This window comes from Ranitomeya imitator, chromosome 4, assembly GCF_032444005.1.
Source record: "Ranitomeya imitator isolate aRanImi1 chromosome 4, aRanImi1.pri, whole genome shotgun sequence".
Lineage (NCBI taxonomy): Eukaryota > Metazoa > Chordata > Amphibia > Anura > Dendrobatidae > Ranitomeya > Ranitomeya imitator.
The window spans coordinates 81,253,704-81,275,414 of record NC_091285.1 but is presented as its reverse complement, the minus strand read 5'-3'; the positions used below and the strand labels follow the sequence as shown (position 1 = coordinate 81,275,414).

The following is a 21,711-nucleotide window of genomic DNA, read 5'->3' as shown; positions in this document are numbered from 1 at the left end:
AAGCTGTGGCACTTCATGCCACAGCAATTTGTTATTTACGCCACCTGATTCCTTTCCGCCGCCATTTTCTTGGTCCTCCTGCTGGCGGAATCGGCGCCTGCGCAGTCCGCGCTTTCCGGCGCCATTTTCTTGAAGACACACTGCAGTGTGTCTTCAAGAAAATGGCGCCGGAAAGCGCGGACTGCGCAGGCGCCGATTCCGCCAGCAGGACGACCAAGAAAATGGCGGCGGAAAGGAATCAGGTGGCGCAAGTAACAAATTACTGTGGCATGAGGCTGTGGCACTTCATGCCACAGCTATTTGTTACTTACGCCACCTGATACGGGGCATATACTATGGAGCATCTTATGGGGCATATGAATGGGAGCAGCAAATTAAAGAACGGGGGCGCAGGATGGGAGCAGCACATGACAGAACGGGGGCGCAGGATGGGAGCAGCACATGACAAAATGGGGACGCAGGATGGAGCGCCGCCCTCTGACTGACCAGTCACAGGCAGAGGAGCCGGAGTGTGTCTTCAAGAAAATGGCGCCGGAAAGCGCGGACTGCGCAGGCGCCGATCCCCGGCAGCAGGAATCGGCGCCTGCGCAGTCCGCACTTTCCGGCGCCATTTTCTTGAAGACACACTGCAGTGCGCAGGTGCCGATTCCGGCAGCAGGACAAAGATAATGGCGGCACCTGCGCACTGCAGTGTGTCTTCAAGAAAATGGCGCCGGAAAGCGCGGACTGCGCAGGCGCCGATTCCTGCTGCCGGAATCGGTGCCTGCGCAGTCCGCGCTTTCCGGCGCCATTTTCTTGAAGACACAGGACAAAGAAAATGGCGGCACCTGCGCACTGCAGGTGTGTCTTCAAGAAAATGGCGCCGGAAAGCGCGGACTGCGCAGGCGCCGATTCCGCCAGCAGGACGACCAAGAAAATGGCGGCGGAAAGGAATCAGGTGGCGCAAGTAACAAATTACTGTGGCATGAGGCTGTGGCACTTCATGCCACAGCTATTTGTTACTTACGCCACCTGATACGGGGCATATACTATGGAGCATCTTATGGGGCATATGAATGGGAGCAGCAAATTAAAGAACGGGGGCGCAGGATGGGAGCAGCACATGACAAAATGGGGACGCAGGATGGAGCAGCACATGACAGGATGGAGACCATATACCAATATAAATGCTCGCCACCCGGGCGTAGAACGGGTTCAATAGCTAGTAACTCTATAAATTGACAAGTCCCATCCATTTTTCTGGAACTTAAAGATGCTGCATTTTTTGCCCAGTGGAAATACACAGCGAAAAACGAAGAAAAGACTCATTGGGGGACCTTACCCTCAAGGTACATTCCCAACAGACCATATCCACAGCAGATTTTGATGGAATGCTGCAATTTGCTGCACATTTCACCCTTCGCAGTACAAGGTCTGAAAGGTGCATTGCCATGTGCATACCTACAGTGTGTGAATGAGTTTTCACTCCACAATACTGGCACTGTTAAATGGATAGAGAGATAATCCACGGTGAACACACCATGTTGGAACATATCTAAAAGTTATTGCTTGGGCATGCTGCAACAGACAGCAATCCAAAGCTCATAATAAGTGCTAAGGTTTAGCACAAACGCACAACGCTTAAAATCCTGCAGACCTGCATATTAAAGCACCACTAAACATAACATGTTTTCACTGGACAACCCCTTGATATATCACAGGGGCTGACAGTAAAAGCAGAGCTCAGTGCTCAACAAGCACATGAGAATGGAGCGCTGGTGCAGCATATGCAATGTGTTTGACCATCAGTGTGATCCCCCCCAATGAGCAAGACATCACTTATCCTGGGAGTAGGAGATACATTCTTTTCCTCCAGTGAACCCCTTTGAACTATGGTGGGCAAAAAAAAAATAAAATCCTTATGTTTTGTCCGATATCACAATTTGAGAAGCAATGTATTCTTCTCAGAGGCAGCCATGTTTTCTTCCCGAATTTAGAGCCGGAATGCTAAGGTGGAGGGGATGAAGCCAGACCGCGTACTTTGTGTCTACACAGCAAGTATAGCCAGGACTCTCCTACCAAGTGGTAACAGCACATATACTGGCACATCACACGGACGGCATCGATGTACGTGTTTACAAGGGCACTGACTTGAATGGGTCTGTGTGATCGGTGCAGCTGCACAAAAACGGACATGTCTACGTGTGGGTCACTCTGACACACTGTCTGTGAAAAAACTTATGTGCACAGACCCATTCATTTGAATGGGTCTACGTGTGTCAAGTGTCTCCAGTTTGTGTACAAACTCACCACACGTACTGCAGACACGGACATGTGAAAGAGGCCTAAGCCATTGTCCCAATACTAGATTTTATGTGCAATACTATGTACAATTTTACAAGATGAGCCACCCATCTTCAACAATAAATGTGCCACAATTGTGACTTAAGCATTTAGGAACTCTACGTGGCTCACCTGAGTGGTGGATTAGCGGGACATGTGAGTGACCTATCAAAAAAGGAAGATGGGGTGATTATAAATTGTATAGTCTGCGCTAGAAGTGTGGTGTAAAATGTTGGCATAATAAGTCAGTAATGCTAAAAAAAAAAAAATGCTGTTAAGGCTAGGGTTACACAGACATGTCACTCAATTTTCAGTCATATGACGCCTACATGACAAACCAGCTAAGATTCTATAAAGCTGTAGATAAGCCCCCATTCTGACCTGCAAGAAAAGAAAAATAAGTTTTATTATACTCACCTGGGGGCGGTCCGGTCCGATGGGTGTCGCAGGTCCTGGTCTGGCACCTCCCATCTTCTTGCGATGCCGTCCTCCTGCTTGCTTCATGTGGACGATGTATCTCTGCCTCATCCACATGGGATCCCCAAAATCACGCTCCTGTGCAAGCGTACTTATCTACCCTGTTGATGGTAGGACAAAGTACTGCAGTGTGCAGGCACCGGGAAAGGTCAGAGGCCCAGCGCCTGTAGGAATTGGCTCTGCCCTCAATAGGGCAGATAAGAATGCCTGCGCAGGAGCCATGAATATGTCCCTCTATACCAGTGGTCCCCAACTCCAGGCCTCGAGAGCCGCCAACAGTGCAGGTTTTCAGGATTTCCTTAGTATTGCACAGGGGTTGGAATCATCACCTGTGCAGATGATCACATTACCACCGATGCAATACTAAAGAAATCCTGAAAACCTGCACTGTTGGCGGCCCTCGAGGCCTGGAGTTGGGGACCCCTGCTCTATACATTTCTGTATGTGTCTAAATGTCTAGACATTTTCACAACTTACAATAAGTACAGTAGAAGGTGCAGCATGCATGCGCTCTGCCTTTCTAGGGTGCAAACAGGCGAAGGTGACGCCGCATTGTCATCCAGGAACTCCAAAGTTGCAGCTGACATTTACCGTATCTCATTTAATTACACTACTCTATTAATGGCCCAGATCAGGCTTTACTGCAGCCTTTGCAATTTGTTCAATCTGACAATGTGGCCCTTGGCCCAGAAAAGGCTCTGACCCCCCGATATGTACTGTAAACCTGTGCCACAATTTTTAAAGACAAATGAAGTCATGAAATTAGGCGCTGATAGAGCTGTCAGCTACCCCTTAAGGAACCTGCCCTGGGGGAGGAAATCCACGCTCTGAGCAGCCCTGGTCCTGGGCATTTCTTGAAGCAGAAAAAAAAATGTTCTTCAGCATAGATGAGAAAAACTTCACATTTATTCCAAACTTGTTAGAATAAGGACATGTTGGCACACCAAAGAGATCCCTGAGGGGGGCTTGACTGATGTGTTTCGACTTAGGCTACGTTCACATTTGCGTTGTGCGGTGCTGCGTCGGCGACGCAACGCACAACGCAAACAAGAACGCATGCAAAACGCATTGTTTTGTGACGCATGCATCCTTTTTTGGCATGATTTTGGATGCAAAAAAAATGCAACTTGCTGCGTCCTCTGCGCCCTGACGCTTGCGCTAACAAAGACGCATGCGTCACAACGCAATACAACGCATGTCCATGCACCCCCATGTTAAATATAGGGGCACATGACGCATGCGTCGCCGAACCTGCGCCCGACGCAACACAAATGTGAACGTAGCCTTAGAAAGTCTTAGTCACGGTCTACCTATACACAGACGCAGGGACTGACCAGTCACTCAAAGGTAGTGGGATGGCGAAGCTTCTGTATAGGCGGTACACAGGCTTAAGGTGGACATGATTATTAAGCAAGATCTCTGCATGTGGTCCAACAGGGACAGTATATCACAGGGCAGCACAGTGGCTCAGTGGTTAGCACTGCAGCCTTGCAGAGCTGGGGACCTGGGCTCAAATCCCAAGAATGACATCTGCAAGGAGTTTGTATGTTCTCCCCGTGTTTGCCTGGGTTTACTCCGGGTACTTTAAAGACATACTGTTAGGGAATTTAGATTGTGAGCCCCATCGGGGACAGTAATGATAATGTATATAAACCGCTGTGGAATATGATAGCTATATAAGCAAAGCATAATAAATTAATAACTATTACAAGTTACTCCTCCTTGGTTAAAAATACTCCTGAAAATTTCTAGAGGAGTATTTTACACTGCTGTAAAATATGTAGTGCAACCTGTACCTGTGATGGACATATTAGTCATTCTTCGTTAAGAGGTTAACCCCTTCCCGACCTTTGACGCCACGTAGGCGTCATGAAAGTCGGTGCCAATCCGACCCATGACGCCTATGTGGCGTCATGGAAAGATCGCGTCCCTGCAGATCGGGTGAAAGGGTTAACTCCCATTTCACCCGATCTGCAGGGACAGGGGGAGTGGTAGTTTAGCCCAGGGGGGGTGGCTTCACCCCCTCGTGGCTACGATCGCTCTGATTGGCTGTTGAAAGTGAAACTGCCAATCAGAGCGATTTGTAATATTTCACCTATTATAACTGGTGAAATATTACAATCCAGCCATGGCCGATGCTGAAATATCATCGGCCATGGCTGGAAATACTAATGTGCCCCCACCCCACCCCACCGATCGCCCCCCCAGCCCCCCGATCTGGCCGGTACACTGCTCCGGCTCCCCTCCGTCCAGTGCTCCGCTCCCCCCCGTGCTCTTGTCCGCTCCCCCCGTGCTCCAATCACCCCCCCTGCACTCCGATCCACCCCCCCCCCCGATGCTCCGTTCCACCCCCCCCCGATGCTCCGTTCCACCCCCCCCGATGCTCCGTTCCACCCCTCCCGCGCTCCGTTCCACCCCTCCCGCGCTCCGATTCCCCCCCCCCCCCGTGCTCCGATCCCCCCCCCCCCATCATACTTACCGATCCAGCCGGGGTCCCGTCCGTCTTCTCCCTGGGCGCCGCCATCTTCCAAAATGGCGGGCGCATGCGCAGTGCGCCCGCCGAATCTGCCGGCCGGCAGATTCGTTCCAAAGTGCATTTTGACCACTGAGAGATTATATCTCAGTGATCAAAATAAAAAAAATAATAAATGACCCTCCCCCTTTGTCACCCCCATAGGTAGGGACAATAAAAAAATAAAGAAATGTTTTTTTTTCCACTAATGTTAGAATAGGGTTAGGGTTAGGGGTAGGGTTAGGGTTTCGGTATGGGCACACGTATTCTGGTCCTCTGCGGATTTTTCCGCTGCGGATTTGATAAATCCGCAGTGCTAAACCGCTGCGGATTTATGGCGGATTTACCGCGTTTTTTTCTGCGCATTTCACTGCGGTTTTACAACTGCGATTTTCTATTGGAGCAGTTGTAAAACTGCTGCGGAATCCGCACAAAGAAGTGTGCACAGCGATTTTTGCTTCCCGTAGGTTTACATTGAACTGTAAACTCATGGGAAACTGCTGCGGATCCGCAGCGTTTTCCGCAGCGTGTGCACATACCTTTAGAATTAGGCTATGTGCACACTGTGCGGATTTGGCTGCGGATTGGCCGCTGCGGATTCGCAGCAGTGTTCCATCAGGTTTACAGTACCATGTAAACATATGAAAAACCAAATCCGCTGTGCCCATGGTGCGGAAAATACCGCGCGGAAACGCTGCGTTGTATTTTCCGCAGCATGTCAATTCTTTGTGCGGATTCCGCAGCGTTTTACACCTGTTCCTCAATAGGAATCCGCAGGTGAAATCCGCACAAAAAACACTGGAAATCCGCGGAAAATCCGCAGGTAAAACGCAGTGCCTTTTACCCGCGGATTTTTCAAAAATGGTGCGGAAATATCTCACACGAATCCGCAACGTGGGCACATAGCCTTAGGGATAGGGTTGGAATTAGGGTTGTGGTTAGGGTTGTGATTAGGGTTATGGCTACAGTTGGGATTAGGGTTAGGGGTGTGGGGGGGGTTAGTGTTGGAGGTAGAATTGAGGGGTTACCACTGTTTAGGCACATCAGGGGTCTCCAAACGCAACATGGCGCCACCATTGATTCCAGCCAATCTCGTATTCAAAAAGTCAAATGGTGCTCCCTCACTTCCGAGCCCTGACGTGTGCCCAAACAGTGGTTTACCCCCACATATGGGGTACCAGCATACTCAGGACAAACTGCGCAACAATTACTGGGGTCCAATTTCTCCTGTAACCCTTGGGAAAATAAAAAATTCTGGGCTAAATAATTATTTTTGAGGAAAGAAAACATATTTATTATTTTCACGGCTCTGCATTATAAACTTCTATGAAGCACTTGGGGGTTCAAAGTGCTCACCACACATCTAGATAAGTTCCTTTCGGGGTCTAGTTTCCAAAATGGGGTCACTTGTGGGGGGTTTCTACTGTTTAGCCACATCAGGGGCTCTGCAAACGCAACATGACGCCCGCAGAGCATTCCATCAAAGTCTGCATTTCAAAACGTCACTACTTCAATTCCAAGCCCCGGCATGTGCCCAAACCGTAGTTTACCCCCACATATGGGGTATCACCGTACTCAGGAGAAACTGGACAACAAATATTGGGGTCAAATTTCTCCTGTTACCCTTGGGAAAATTAAAAAATTCTGGGCTAAATAATTATTTTTGAGGAAAGAAAACATATTTATTATTTTCACGGCTCTGCATTATAAACTTCTATGAAGCGCTTGGGGGTTCAAAGTGCTCACCACACATCTAGATAAGTTCTTTCGGGGTCTAGTTTCCAAAATGGGGTCACTTGTGGGGGGTTTCTACTGTTAAGCCACATCAGGGGCTCTGCAAACGCAACGTGACGCCCACAGAGCATTCCATCAAAGTCTGCATTTCAAAACGTCACTACTTCACTTCCGAGCCCCGGCATGTGCCCAAACAGTGATTTACCCCCACATATGGGGTATCAGCGTACTCAGGAGAAACTGGACAACAACTTTTGGGGTCAAATTTCTCCTGTTACCCTTGGGAAAATAAAAAATTGCAGGCTAAAAGATCATTTTTGAGAAAATAATTTTTTATTTTATTTTCATGGCTCTGCGTTATAAACTTCTGTGAAGCACTTGGGGGTTCAAAGTCCTCACCACACATCTAGATTAGTTCCTTTGGGGGTCTAGTTTCCAAAATGGTGTCATTTCTGGGGGATCTCCAATGTTTAGGCACACAGGGGCTCTCCAAACGTGACATGGTGTCCGCTAATGATTGGAGCTAATTTTCCATTTAAAAAGCCAAATGTCGTGCCATCCCTTCCGAGCCCTGCCTTGCGCCCAAACAGTGGTTTACCCCCACATATGGGGTATCAGCGTACTCAGGACAAACTGGACAACAATATTTGGGGTCCAATTTCTCCTATTATCCTTGGCAAAATAGGAAATTCCAGGCTAAAAAATCATTTTTGAGGAAAGAAAAATTATTTTTTATTTTCATGGCTCTGCGTTATAAACTTCTGTGAAGCACCTGGGGTGTTAAAGTGCTCAATATGCATCTAGATAAGTTCCTTGGGGGGTCTAGTTTCCAAAATGGGGTCACTTGTGGGGGAGCTCCAATGTTTAGGCACACAGGGGCTCTCCCAACGCGACATGGTGTCCGCTAACAATTGGAGCTAATTTTCCATTCAAAAAGTCAAATGGCGCGCCTTCCCTTCCGAGCCCTGCCGAGTGCCCAAACAGTGGTTTACCCCCACATATGAGGTATCGACGTACTCGGGAGAAATTGCCCAACAAATTTTATGATCCATTTTATCCTACTGCCCATGTGAAAATGAAAAAATTGAGGCGAAAAGAATTTTTTTGTGAAAAAAAAGTACTTTTTCATTTTTACGGATCAATTTGTGAAGCACCTGGGGGTTCAAAGTGCTCACTATGCATCTAGATAAGTTCCTTCAGGCGTCTAGTTTCCAAAATGGGGTCACTTGTGGGGGAGCCCAATTTTTAGGCACACGGGGGCTCTCCAAACGTGACATGGTGTCCGCTAAAGAGTGGAGCCAATTTTTGATTCAAAAAGTCAAATGGCGCTCCTTCCCTTCCAAGCCCTGCCATGCGCCCAAACAGTGGTTTACCCCCACATATGAGGTATCAGCGTACTCAGGACAAATTGGACAACAACTTTCGTGGTTCAGTTTCTCCTTTTACCATTGGGAAAATAAAAAAATTGTTGCTAAAAGATAATTTTTGTGACTAAAAAGTTAAATGTTAATTTTTTCCTTCCATGTTGCTTCTGCTGCTGTGAAGCACCTGAAGGGTTAATAAACTTCTTGAATGTGGTTTTGAGTACCTTGAGGGGTGCAGTTTTTAGAATGGTGTCACTTTTGGGTATTTTCAGCCATATAGACCCCTCAAACTGACTTCAAATGTGAGGTGGTCCCTAAAAAAAATGGTTTTGAAAATTTCGTTGTAAAAATGACAAATCGCTGGTCAAATTTTAACCCTTATAACTTCCTAACAAAAAAAAAATTTTGTTTCCAAAATTGTGCTGATGTAAAGTAAACATGTGGGAAATGTTATTTATTAACTATTTTGTGTCACATATCTCTCTGGTTTAACAGAATAAAAATTCAAAATGTGAAAATTGCGAAATTTTCAAAATTTTCGCCAAATTTCCGTTTTTAATCACAAATAAACGCAGAATTTATTGACCTAAATTTACCACTAACATGAAGCCCAATATGTCACGAAAAAACAATCTCAGAACCGCTAGGATCCGTTGAAGCGTTCCCGAGTTATTACCTCATAAAGGGACACTGGTCAGAATTGCAAAAAACGGCAAGGTCTTTAAGGTCAAAATAGGCTGGGTCATGAAGGGGTTAATGGGAGTCAGATGTACTCAATGTGTGACAAAACACTCTGGGATCGCCTTTGCTGGGGTCAAAGGACACGTGGTTTGTGCATTGAATCTGAGGCGTACAGCAGGTTTCTGAGCAGGCTGACCTCAGGTCAGATTTATTAACGTGAAAGCAACACAAAAAACAAAACATAAAAATAAACCCTAGCCTGTCCGGCACTAACTAAACAAATACGTTGCTATCTCAACAACTGGGGGGGCTTCTCCCACCCAGCTAACATCATACAGATCTTGAGCAGAGCTCTTCACTCACGTTTGTCTCACACAGGCAGGCAATCTGTGTGCCCCAGGCAGACACTGGAAACACCCAGCTGGTCATCTTTTATTCCTGCAATCATTAACCCATTAGCACCCTGAAGATACTGAGTGGCCTAATTCACATAGGACAAACACCTGGGCGAGATATACCTGCCTCCATCTACCACACCAGCATGAGTCTTACAAATGGTACACATACACACATACTCACTTGTGCACTACCATGACTTAAGTCATCCCGTTACATCATGAAGACCTAGTAAGTGGAAGATGCGCCCAGGGGAAAAAAAAAAAGTCAGAGAAGTGAACTCTGCCCCTGTCTGGCTGCCAAACTGGACCAGGGTAATCTGCCATACACTTGGCAGACCACATCAAATAGTGCCATCAGTACCAGTACGCTCAGCGGCACCATGACAAATACTGGATATCTGCACCTTTGAAACGTATATCTTCATGCAGGGAGCAGAAGTGTCCAGGGGGCCAAGCTCCAGGTACCGAGCGCTGTTCTGAGGGGGATTGCACCTCTGCTACACATATACCCGCATGACAAATGCTCTTTGTATCTGAAGCACAGCTCTGTAATTGCACAATATAGAGCACATAAGTCATCTCTTACTAGTTTTCTAGGAACTGCGGCTCACAGATTTATGTTATGCTGACTCATCAGAGGGGGTCACACCCTAGCCCCAGTTTAGCAGGCTGTTTACATACAAGGCCTTTTTTGGCTCATCAGCATTTTTCCTGCTTTGTGTAAATTACTGTATACTCCACTAGACCGGGGCTTAACCCCTCTCCTCAATCACAGTTTGTTTAAAAGAAAAAAAATTATTCACATCCCCAGGACCAAGACTTCACTACTGCTCCCGATGTCTGTTATTGTCTGATGTCTGACAGCACTGCAGCCAATCAATGATATCAGAGACTGCCCAAGCAGAAGGGATAAGCCGCTCAGAGCCATCATCAGCGCTGCCGCAGTGGAGACTCAGTGATGGACCCGGGGAGGATGAGTAGAGCAATCAGAGACTGCCCAGGCAAAAGGGATAAGCCGCTCAGAGCCATCATCAGCGCTGCTGCAGTGGAGACTCAGTGGTGGACCCGGGGAGGATGAGTAGAGCGATCAGACTGCCCAGGCAGAAGGGATAAGCCGCTCAGAGCCATCATCAGCGCTGCTGCAGTGGAGACTCAGTGGTGGACCCGGGGAGGATGAGTAGAGCGATCAGACTGCCCAGGCAGAAGGGATAAGCCGCTCAGAGCCATCATCAGCGCTGCCGCAGTGGAGACTTAGTGTTGGACCCGGGGAGGATGAGTAGAGAAATCAGACTGCCCAGGCAGAAGGGATAAGCCGCTCAGAGCCATCAGCGCTGTCGCAGTGGAGACTTAGTGTTGGACCCAGGGAGGATGAGTAGAGAGATCAGACTGCCCAGGCAGAAGGGATAAGCCGCTCAGAGCTATCATCAGCGCTGCTGCAGTGGAGACTCAGTTGTGGACCTGGGGAGGATGAGTAGATAATTTGTATTTTTAAAACAAACCGACAGAATTCAGAGGTTTTCTCATCCTGGGAAACTCTTTCATCACGTATCACTGCTCCGTCGTTGCTTTGTAGTAAGAAAATGATCATAACGTTCAGTGGAGAGATCAGATTTATTTTTATCGCACTGATACAGGAGACTTTAGTCAATCAGAGGGTCGTGTTGTGACATCACATTTCATGATTTCCTATGATGTCACATTGCGTCACAAAAGTTTCCAAATGTGTGACTTTCACCAGAGAGTCTCCGGCCATGGCCTTCAGACAAGTCACATACAACTTGTACTGATCTGTTTACTTATTACAGCAAAAGTCAAAGCCCTAAACTGGACTTGTCTGACAATTGGCGAATAGGCCACAGTGCAGCCGCAGCCCAAGTGTACGTCCACACAGAACAGATATTTTCCACAGCAGAAAATCCATACCAGACCGTGCAGATAATGCAGTGGATATAACAGATTACAGGGTGGTGAACGTCCACAGCCTAACCGGACAAGCAGCAGCTCCAAATCCACAACACCGGTGAAATCAGCCAACTGTAGATGAAGATTCAGAACATCTATGCAGTGGATTGTCCCACTCAAAACTATGCTGTATCCAACCTGGGGGAACCACGTGGAAATCTCTGGCAGCGAGCATGCTGGGAATTGTAGTTCTACAACATCTCTTGTATAGACACCAGGCCCAGGATACACCACTGGCCCAATGGGCACCTCAATAGGTGCACGGTCACACATGGCAGTCCTTTCACCTGACGGTCCGTTCTCCTGTGAACCAGATTAATATGAATCATTTCCAGGTGGAGAAATTTCTGCAACAAACTCTGCAGTTGGCAATGCCCCCGTAAGCGGCGGGGCGTTCTCAGTATGTACCCCGATGTTCAGAGGCCGAGGGTCTTTCTGCTGCGGGCGATACGTCCTGTTACTTGGCTTTGATAAAACATTATTGACACAGTTATGTGCGCATTACGTGTCTTTACTGAATTTCGGCTGCAGACGCACTGAAGGCGCATATACGGTTTTGTCGGCGGACATTCCTCATCTCATTCACGTCTGTGTGGAAAATCCAGAAATAAAACAAATCTATACCTCACCTCCTCCACAGAACTATTCCCCCACATACAATCCTTTCTCTCCAGGCACACACGGCCACATCATGACCTATCCAGCTCACACCTTCTAACGCTCTGTCTACTGCTCCTCATTGCTGGCGACATATCCCCAAATCCTGGCCCTCCTCATCACATCCCCACACTCATTTCTAGTCCCCTGCCATGATCCTCTACACGTCTTCGCAGCCACAGTAACCTCATACCCATTCATCCAGCCCCCAATCCCCCAATTTTCCTACCTGGAGCACTATAGTACGCATGCTCTGTCTGCAAGAAACTCATTTATCCACGACCTCTTTATCAATAACAAACTCTCCTTTCTCAGCATCACTGAAACCTGGCTTACCCCCCTCTGACTCAGCCTCTCCAGCCGCTCTTTCCTATGGGTACCGTCACACAGTGCCATTTTGATCGCTACGACGGTACGATTCATGACGTTCCAGCGATATCCATACGATATCACTGTGTCTGACACGCAGCAGCGATCAGGGATCCTGCTGAGAATCGTACGTCGTAGCAAATCGTTTGGAACATTCTTTCGTTGCTGGATCTCCCGCTGTCATCGCTAGATCGGTGTGTGTGACACCGATCCAGCGATGCGTTCGCTTGTAACCAGGGTAAACATTGTGTTACTAAGCGCAGGGCCGCACTTAGTAACCCGATGTTTATCCTGGTTACCAGCGTAAATGTAAAAAAAAACAAACAATACATACTTACATTCCGGTGTCCGTCAGGTCCCTTGCCGTCAGCTTCCCGCACTGACTGACTGCCGGCCGTAAAGTGAAAGCAGAGCACAGCGCGCTGTGCTGTTCTTTCACTTTACGGCCGGCAGTCAGTCAGTGCGGGAAGCAGACGGCAAGGGACAGACACCTGAATGTAAGTATGTAGTGTTTTGTTTTTTTACGCTGGTAACCAGGGTAAACATCGGGTTACTAAGCGCGGCCCTGCGCTTAGTAACCCGATGTTTACCCTGGTTACCCGGGGACCTCGGCATCGTTGGTCCCTGGAGAGAGCTGTCTGTGTGAAAGCTCTCCAGCGATCACACAACGACTAACCAACGATCACGGCCAGGTCGTATCGCTGGTCGTGATCGTTGGTAAATCGTATAGTGTAACGGTACCCTATGGTGGATTCCACCTCTCACACCCCTCGCCCCAGCAACAAACGTGGTGGAGGAGTTGCCTTGCTCCTGTCCGATACCTGCTCCTTTACTCCAATTCCACTACCACACTCTGCTACTCTTCCCTCGTTCGAGGTGCACTCAGTCCGCATCTACTCCCCCTCCAATCTCCAGCTGGCTGTCATCTACCACCCCCCAGAACTAGCCATCTCCACCTTTCTTGACCACTTCACCACCTGGCTACTTCATTTCCTCTCAGCCGACATCCCCACTATCATCATGGGTAACTTCAATATCCCCATTGACACTTCCACCTCAGCCGCCTCAACTTTTATCGCTCACTGTCTCCTTTGGTCATCTGCAGCCACCCATAAAGATGGCCACACATTGGACCTCATCTTCACCCACCTCTGTTCCCTTACTAATCTCACTAACTCACCCCTCCCCCTGTCTGACCACAACCTACTGACATTTTCTTCTCTCTCCCCTCCTAGCGCGCAACCTCCACTCCACAAACTCACTCACCCTCGCAGAAATCTCAAACACCTCAATTTACAATCACTCTCTGAGTCCCTTCTCCCTCTTACAGACATAGCTTCCTTCCATGACACAGATGCTGCTGCCTCTTTTTATAACACCACAATAACAGCAACACTCGATTCGGCCGCCCCACTCATGCATAGCAAAACTCGTAGAATCAACAGGCAGCCCTGGCTAACCAGCCTGGCCAAAGAACTGAGAAGGGCTTCCAGGGTCGCGGAATGGCGATGGAAGAGATCTCGTTCTGCTGAGCACTTCACTGCATACAAGCAGTCTCTCGCCAGCATCAAGTCCGTGCTCACTGCCGCAAAACAAACTTACTTCTCATCTCTCATATCCTCCCTGACTCACAACCCTAAACAGCTCTTCAACACTTTCAATTCTCTACTCAGTCCCCCAGCATCTCCTCCCTCCCCGCTCATTTTAGCTGAAGAATTTGCCTCTTTCTTTAAGCAGAAGATAGATAACATCAGACAAAGCTTTGGCCCGCAGCCTCCAATGCCTCTCCTCTTGACTTCTCTGCCTTGTTCCAAAGCCAGCTTCTCCACCATGACAGATGATCAGCTCTCCATCCTTCTATCAAGATCACATCTAACCACTTGCACCCTTGACCCGCTCCGGTCCCACCTCATCCCTAACCTCGCAAAAGTCTTCATCCTAACCCTAACACAACTCTTCAACCTCTCACTTACAAACATAGTCTTCCCCTCATCCTTCAAACACGCATCAATCACACCTATCCTCAAAAAACCCTCCCTCGACCCATCCTCTGTGTCCAGCTATCCCCCGATATCCCTTCTCCCTTATGCCTCAAAACTACTGGAACAGCATGTCCATCTTGAACTGTCCTCCCACCTCTCCTCCTGCTCCCTCTTTGACCGGTTACAATCTGGCTTCCGAACACATCACTCAACTGAAACTGCCCTAACTAAAGTGACCAATGACCTACTAACCGCAAAGAGCAAGCGATACTACTCTGTCCTCCTTCTCCTGGACCTGTCTTCTGCCTCCGACACTGTAGACCACTCCCTCCTGTTAGGCTAGGTTCACATTGCGTTAATGGGCTAACGCACTGCGTTGCACGGAGAAATTGTCGCAATTAACGCCGTGCAACGAGCCCGTTAGCGCACCCATTGACAGCAATGTGATTTTTCTCTGTAGAGCATCGCTAGCGCGTGACATTTTCGGCACACGCTAGTGATGTGCCATTATATTGTGACGGACTTCGGACGCTGCTTGCAGCGTCCGAGGTCCGTTCCTCGCTAGCGCAGATTGGGGATCAGCGCTAACGGGAACTACAAACGCGACCCCTATAAAGACATTGCGTTAGCGCTATGCGCTAAACGGATTGCCCTAACGCAATGTGAACCTAGTCTGATTCTCATCTCTTGGCATAACAGACTTGGCCCTATCCTGGATCTCATCATATCTAACAGACCGGACATTCAGTGTCTCCCTCTCCCACACCACCTCCTCATCTCGGCCCCCGTCTGTTGGTGTTCCCCAAGGCTCAGTTCTAGGACCCCTACTCTTCTCCATCTACACCTTCAGCCTGGGACAGCTCATAGAATCCACGGTTTACAATATCATCTCTACGCTGATGACACGCAGATCTACCTATCTGGACCCGACCTCCCTTACTGACCAAAATACCACAGTGTCTGTCTGCTATTTCATCCTTCTCTTCTGCTCGTTTTCTAAAACTGAAAATGCACAAAACAGAATTCATCATCTTTCCCCCACCTCACTCTACCCCTCCACCCGACCTATCCATTAATGTCAATGGCTGATCACTTTCGCCGATCCCACAGGCTCGGTGCCTCGGGTTGATCCTTGACTCTACCCTCTCTTTCAAGCCACATATCCAAGCCCTTGCCTCCTCTTGCCGATTCCAACTCAAAAACATTTTCCAGATCCGTGCATTCCTTGACCATGAAACCACAAAAACACTAGTACATGCCCTTATCTCCCGCCTCGACTACTGCAACCTCCTACTCTCTGGCCTCCCCTCTAGCACCACTCCAATCCGTCCTAAACTCTGCTGCCCGACTAATCCACCTGTCTCCCCACTATTCCCCAGCCTCTCCTCTATGCCAAGCCCTTCACTGGCTTCCTATTGCCCAGAGGCTACAGTTCAAAACACTAACAATGACATACAAAGCCATCCACAATCTGACTCCTCCATACATCTGTGACATGGTCTCCCGTAACTTACCTACACGCAACCTTTGATCATCTCATGATCTCCTACTCTACTCCTCTCATCTCTTCCTCCCACAACTGCATCCAAGACTTCTCCCGTGCTTCTCCCATACTCTGGAACTCTCTACCACAACACATCAGACTCTCTCCTACCACGGAAACCTTCAAAAAGGAACCTGAAGACCCACCTCTTCCGACAAGCCTACAGCCTGCAGTGATCCCCAGTATACTGAACCACCACATGACCAGCTCTACCCTCTCCTAGTGTATCCTCACCCCTGTAGACTGTGAGCCCTCGCGGGCAGGGTCCTCTCTCCTCCTGTACTTGTGTGTGCCTTGGTTTACTCATGTTTATTGTACTTGTCTATAAAGCGCCATGGAATAAATGGCGCCATAAAAATGAATAATAATAATAATAATATACCACAAAATAAATTATAAACGTGCAGCGGAGAAAAACACTATTTGGTTGGGAGGTTAAGAGAAATCCCATCTGCTTTGCTGGAACAATAAGAAGGATTTTTTATACAGCGCAAAAAAAGTAGCAAATACTCCTAGTGTGAACTGAGCCCAAGACGGCGGTAATAAAGACGTCCAGGTGCGGCAGCTGTCACCTGCTGCTTCACTGAGGGGCCACCAAGCAGAATGTGTGGCCCTCTCACCATCAGGACGGCATGCTGGGACTGTACGGAAGCCTGGAGGTGAGGACGCGGCTGTACAGAAGACGCACTGTCTGACCAGGGGCACAGGACGTCACCAGGGACTCCACATGTCATGGCCGTGCGAAGGGAGGTCACAGCTTACTCCCCTCAAACCAGCCACTGACTGTGCCCCAACCTGGAGGCCTGGGCACAACACGGGGAAAGTTGGAGGGAGGCTGTGCCCTACTCACCTCTTGAAGTCCCTCATGAGCCTCCTCCTGGCCGGGGTGGACATGGCCTTCGCTGAGGCGGACGGAGGAACAGACGAGGAGAGCGGTGTCGGGAGCCCAGGCCCGGCCGCCGCCGCTCGCTCTCTAGCCCTGGCACAAACAAGCTGCGATGACGTTACAGCGCCCCAAAAAGGGCAGACCAGAATAGAACGTTCCCCGGAGCGCACCACTAGTGCAGTAACAGAGGGGTGCTCAAACTTCTCCCACTCCTTCCCAGGGTGAGGAAAATGCTGATTACATTGCTGGAGACAGAAACAATATTATTATCTAATTACGACTGTGCTAAACGTGGCGTTCTATGACACTTAGGAGACGAATTGGATGTTACCACTACCCCCCTTCTGGTAAGGCACATGGAACATTCCAAGAGTGACAACCGAAAAGTTCCTGGAGAAAGGTTGCGTCAGATCATGTGACCCGTGATGCTCTGTGTGTACATCGCGTGTCACCGACTGTCACAGCAAAAATGGGGTTATTACTGTCCCAGCCCGACATTGTGCCATAAGTGCGCCTGTTACAGCGCTGCTAGCGTGGGACACCCGCAGTCAGCCTCGCGTGACGCATCTCCCTGCTGGGAACTGCGCTTATCAGGGGCGGGCATGTCATTAGTGGTGTAACCAGGGCCCAAGAAGTGAGGGGTCACATGTACCGCCAAAGCGGGTGGAAGTGTGCATTATAATGGGCTATTGGGCTGCAAAGGGCCCATATAGTGTGTCTGCCAGTGGCCTTTATAGGCTGGTCATACACAGCGGCTGTATAATGCATGTGACACCTCCTGCTGCTTCTCATTGGTCAACACCATGCAGGGGGAAAAGAAGAGGGCCCCAGAGGAGCATGCAAAGGCTTTCTCTTGTAAGGCGTGTGATGACACAGAGCCCTGCTCTCCTCTGACCTCACAGCCCGCTTTTACTGTGCATAATAGTATGGCAGAGCAATGTGTCATTGCAAACACCGCTTGCAGATCTCTGGCAGTCAGTGTGGGGAAAGGAGGAGTACTTCAGAGCTGAGAGCACTGTCAGATGAGAGTAGAAAGAGGTGTTTGTAATGACATAGCCCTGCTCTACTCCTTCACCTCACACTGACTGCCATGAGGTGAGAACTGTAAGAGGTGTTGGCAATGACACATAGCTCTGCTCTCCTACACCCCACACTGACTGCCATGAGGTGAGAACTGGAAGAGGTGTTGGCAATGACACATAGTTCTCTACTCCTCCCCACACTGACTACCATAAGATCAGAACTGTAAGAGGTGTTGGCAATGACACATAGCTCTGCTCTCCTACACCCCACACTGACTGCCATGAGGTGAGAACTGTAAGAGGTGTTGGCAATGACACATAGCTCTGCTCTCCTACACCCCACACTGACTGCCATGAGGTGAGAACTGGAAGAGGTGTTGGCAATGACACATAGCTCTGCTCTCCTACACCCCACACTGACTGCCATGAGGTGAGAACTGGAAGAGGTGTTGGCAATGACACATAGTTCTCTACTCCTCCCCACACTGACTGCCATAAGATCAGAACTGTAAGGCCGCCGTCACACATGCGAGTTTTACGGACGTAAGAGCGCAGAATCTACGTCCGTAAAACTCGCAAAAAATACGGCACAATTATTCTCTATGCCCCTGCTCCTATTTGCCGTATTTTACTGATCAGTATTATACGGCTTTCTACGGCCGTACAAAATCGCAGCATGCTGCGTTTGTCACCGTACTGCGCAAGAAATACGCCAATGAAAGTCTATGGAAGCGTGAAAAATACGGATTACACACGGACAAGCAGTGTGACTTGCGAGAAATACGCAGCGCTGTTAGAGAGAAAAGCCGGTAATTCAGTGCGGTGTACAGTAAAATCACACTGACAGCTTACAGTCCAATAGATATAATAAATGTGTACACATAGAATAGGTATATATATATATATATGTCAGTGAGACACATATATGTATATATATTAATATTTATTCCAGCGCTATACAGCTTGAAAGCCGGTAATTCAATTACCGGCTTTTTCCTTCTCCTTCATAAAACCCGACATGATTTGAGACATGGTTTACATACAGTAAACCATGTCTTCTCTCCATTTTTTTTGCAGATTCCACACTACTAATGTCAGTAGTGTGTATCTGCAAAATTTGGCCGTTCTAGCTCTTAAAATAAAGGGTTAACTGGCGGAAAAAATTGGCGTCGGCTCCCGCGCAATTTTCTCCGCCAGTTAACCCTTTATTTTAAGAGCTAGAACGGCCAAATTTTGCAGATACACACTACTGACATTAGTAGTGTGGAATCTGCAAAAAAAATGGAGAGAAGACATGGTTTACTGTATGTAAACCATGTCTCAAATCATGTCGGGTTTTATGAAGGAGAAAGAAAAAGCCGGTAATTGAATTACCGGCTTTCAAGCTGTATAGCGCTGGAATAAGTATTAATATATATACATATATGTGTCTACTGACATATATATATATATATATATATATATATATATATATTCTTTTCTTTTTGGGACACATGGATCACTTCTATAGCGGTATGTTGGTTTTGCAAGCCTGCGAGAAAACCACGCAGTACGGATGCCATACGGATTACATACGGAGGATGCCATGCGCAAAAAACGCTGACACAGCCTGCCTACGGAGGAGCAACGGACCATTTTTTGGGGGACTTTTCAGCGTATTACGGCCGTAATATACGGACCGTATTGTTTTACGCTGTGTGTGACGCCGGCCTAAGAGGTGTTGGCAGTGACACATAGCTCTGCTCTACTCCCCCTCCTCCCCACACTGACTGCCATAAAGGGAGAACTGTAAGGCCGGTGTCACACTTGCGATATGCTAATGACCCTCGGCTCCTTCTCGCAGCAGAGCAGGAGCCGAGTGTCATGCGTCTGTGCTCCGATTCTCTCGCACCGGGAGGATCGGAGCACAGCTGCGGAGGAGGCAGAGAAATGAATTTCTCCATCTCCTCCATTGCTGGGGTCCGCTTATAGCGCACATCACTCGGATGATATCAGAGTGGTGTGCGCTGTCTCAATCGCACCCATAGGCTTATATGGGTGCGAGTGAGGCGAGATTTTTCCTCGGTCCGAGACAATCGCAGCATGCTGCGATTGTCTCGGACCGAAGAAAACGGCCGACAAAAAGTCGGCTGCTGGGAGCAGCCCCATATGTTAACATTGGTCCGAGTGCAATGCGATTTTTTATCGCATTGCACTCGGCCGTTTTAAACGCCAGTGTGACGCCGGCCTAAGAGGTGTTGGCAATGACTGCATAGCTCTGCTCTACTGCCCCTCCTCCCCACACAGACTGCCATAAGATCAGAACTGTAAGAAGTGTTGGCAATGACACATAGCTCTGCTCTACTCCTCCCCACACTGACTGCCATGAGGTGAGAACTGTAAGAGGTGTTGGCAATGACACATAGCTCTGCTCTACTCCCCCTCCACCCCACACTGACTGTCATAAGGTGCGAACTCTAAGGCCGGCTTCACACTCAGCGTATGAAAATACGGTCCATATATTACGGCCGTAATACGCTGAAATGTCCCGAAAATAGTGGTCCGTAGCTCCTCCGTAGGCAGGGTGTGTCAGCGTTTTTTGCGCATGGCATCCTCCGTATGTAATCCGTATGGCATCCGTACTGCGTGGTTTTCTCGCAGGCTTGCAAAACCAACATACCGCTATAGAAATGATCCATGTGTCCCAAAAAGAAAAAAATATATATATATACTGTCTATATATATATATATATATATATATATATGTCATTAGACACATATATGTATATATATTAATATTTTTTCCAGCGCTATACAGCTTGAAAGCCGGTAATTCAATTACCGGCTTTTTCTTTCTCCTTCATAAAACCCGACATGATTTGAGACATGGTTTACATACAGTAAACCATGTCTTCTCTCCATTTTTTTTGCAGATTCCACACTACTAATGTCAGTAGAGTGTATCTGCAAAATTTGGCCGTTCTAGCTCTTTAAATAAAGGGTTAAATGGCGGAAAAAATTGGCGTGGGCTCCCGCGCAATTTTCTCCGCCAGAGTAGTAAAGCCAGTGACTGAGGGCAGATATTAATAGCCTGGAGAGGGTCCATGGTTATTGGCCCCCCCCTGGCTAAAAATATCTGCCCCCAGCCACCCCAGAACAGGCACATCTGGAAGATGCGCCTATTCTGGCACTTGGCCACTCTCTTCCCATTCTCGTGTAGCGGTGGGATATGGGGTAATGAAGGGTTAATGCCACCTTGCTATTGTAAGGTGACATTAAGCCTAATTAATAATGGAGAGGCGTCAATTATGACACCTATCCATTATTAATCCAATTGTAGTAAAGGGTTAAATAAAACACAAACACATTATTTACAATTATTTTAATGAAATAAAAACAATGGTTGTTGGAGTATTTTATTCTACGCCCAATCCAGTCACTGAAGACCCTCGTTCTGTGAAAGAAAAAACATAATAAACCAACAATATACTTACCCTCCGCAGATCTGTAACGTCCAACGATGTAAATCCTTCTGAAGGGGTTAAAACCTTTTGCAGCAAGGAGCTTTGCTAATGCAATGCTACTCCTCGCTGCAAAACCCCGGGGAATGAGTCTAAATATAGATCAATGAGCTATATTTAGCTTCATTTGCGGTGAGGCGACCTCTGCTGGATGTTCATAGATCGTGGGAACTTACCTAGAAAGCTCCCAGGCTTTCTAGGAAAAGTTCCCACGATCTATGACACATAGTTCTGCTCTACTCCCCCTCCTCCCCACACTGACTGCCATGAGGTGAGAGCTCTAAGAGGTGTTGGCAATGACA

General features: G+C 48.1%; 1 protein-coding gene across 1 annotated transcript in view; it reads right to left on the bottom strand.

Annotated features, from left to right (window-relative positions):
* Positions 1 to 17,123, bottom strand: part of UBE2B (ubiquitin conjugating enzyme E2 B) — a 41,244-nt gene extending 24,121 nt beyond the window's left edge. The window contains exon 1 of the mRNA XM_069763845.1: positions 16,852 to 17,123. Coding sequence (XP_069619946.1) covers positions 16,852 to 16,895 — 44 coding nt within the window. The 5' untranslated portion in view covers positions 16,896 to 17,123. The remainder of the gene's footprint in view (positions 1 to 16,851) is intronic.
* Between the last annotated feature and the right edge of the window lie 4,588 nt (positions 17,124 to 21,711).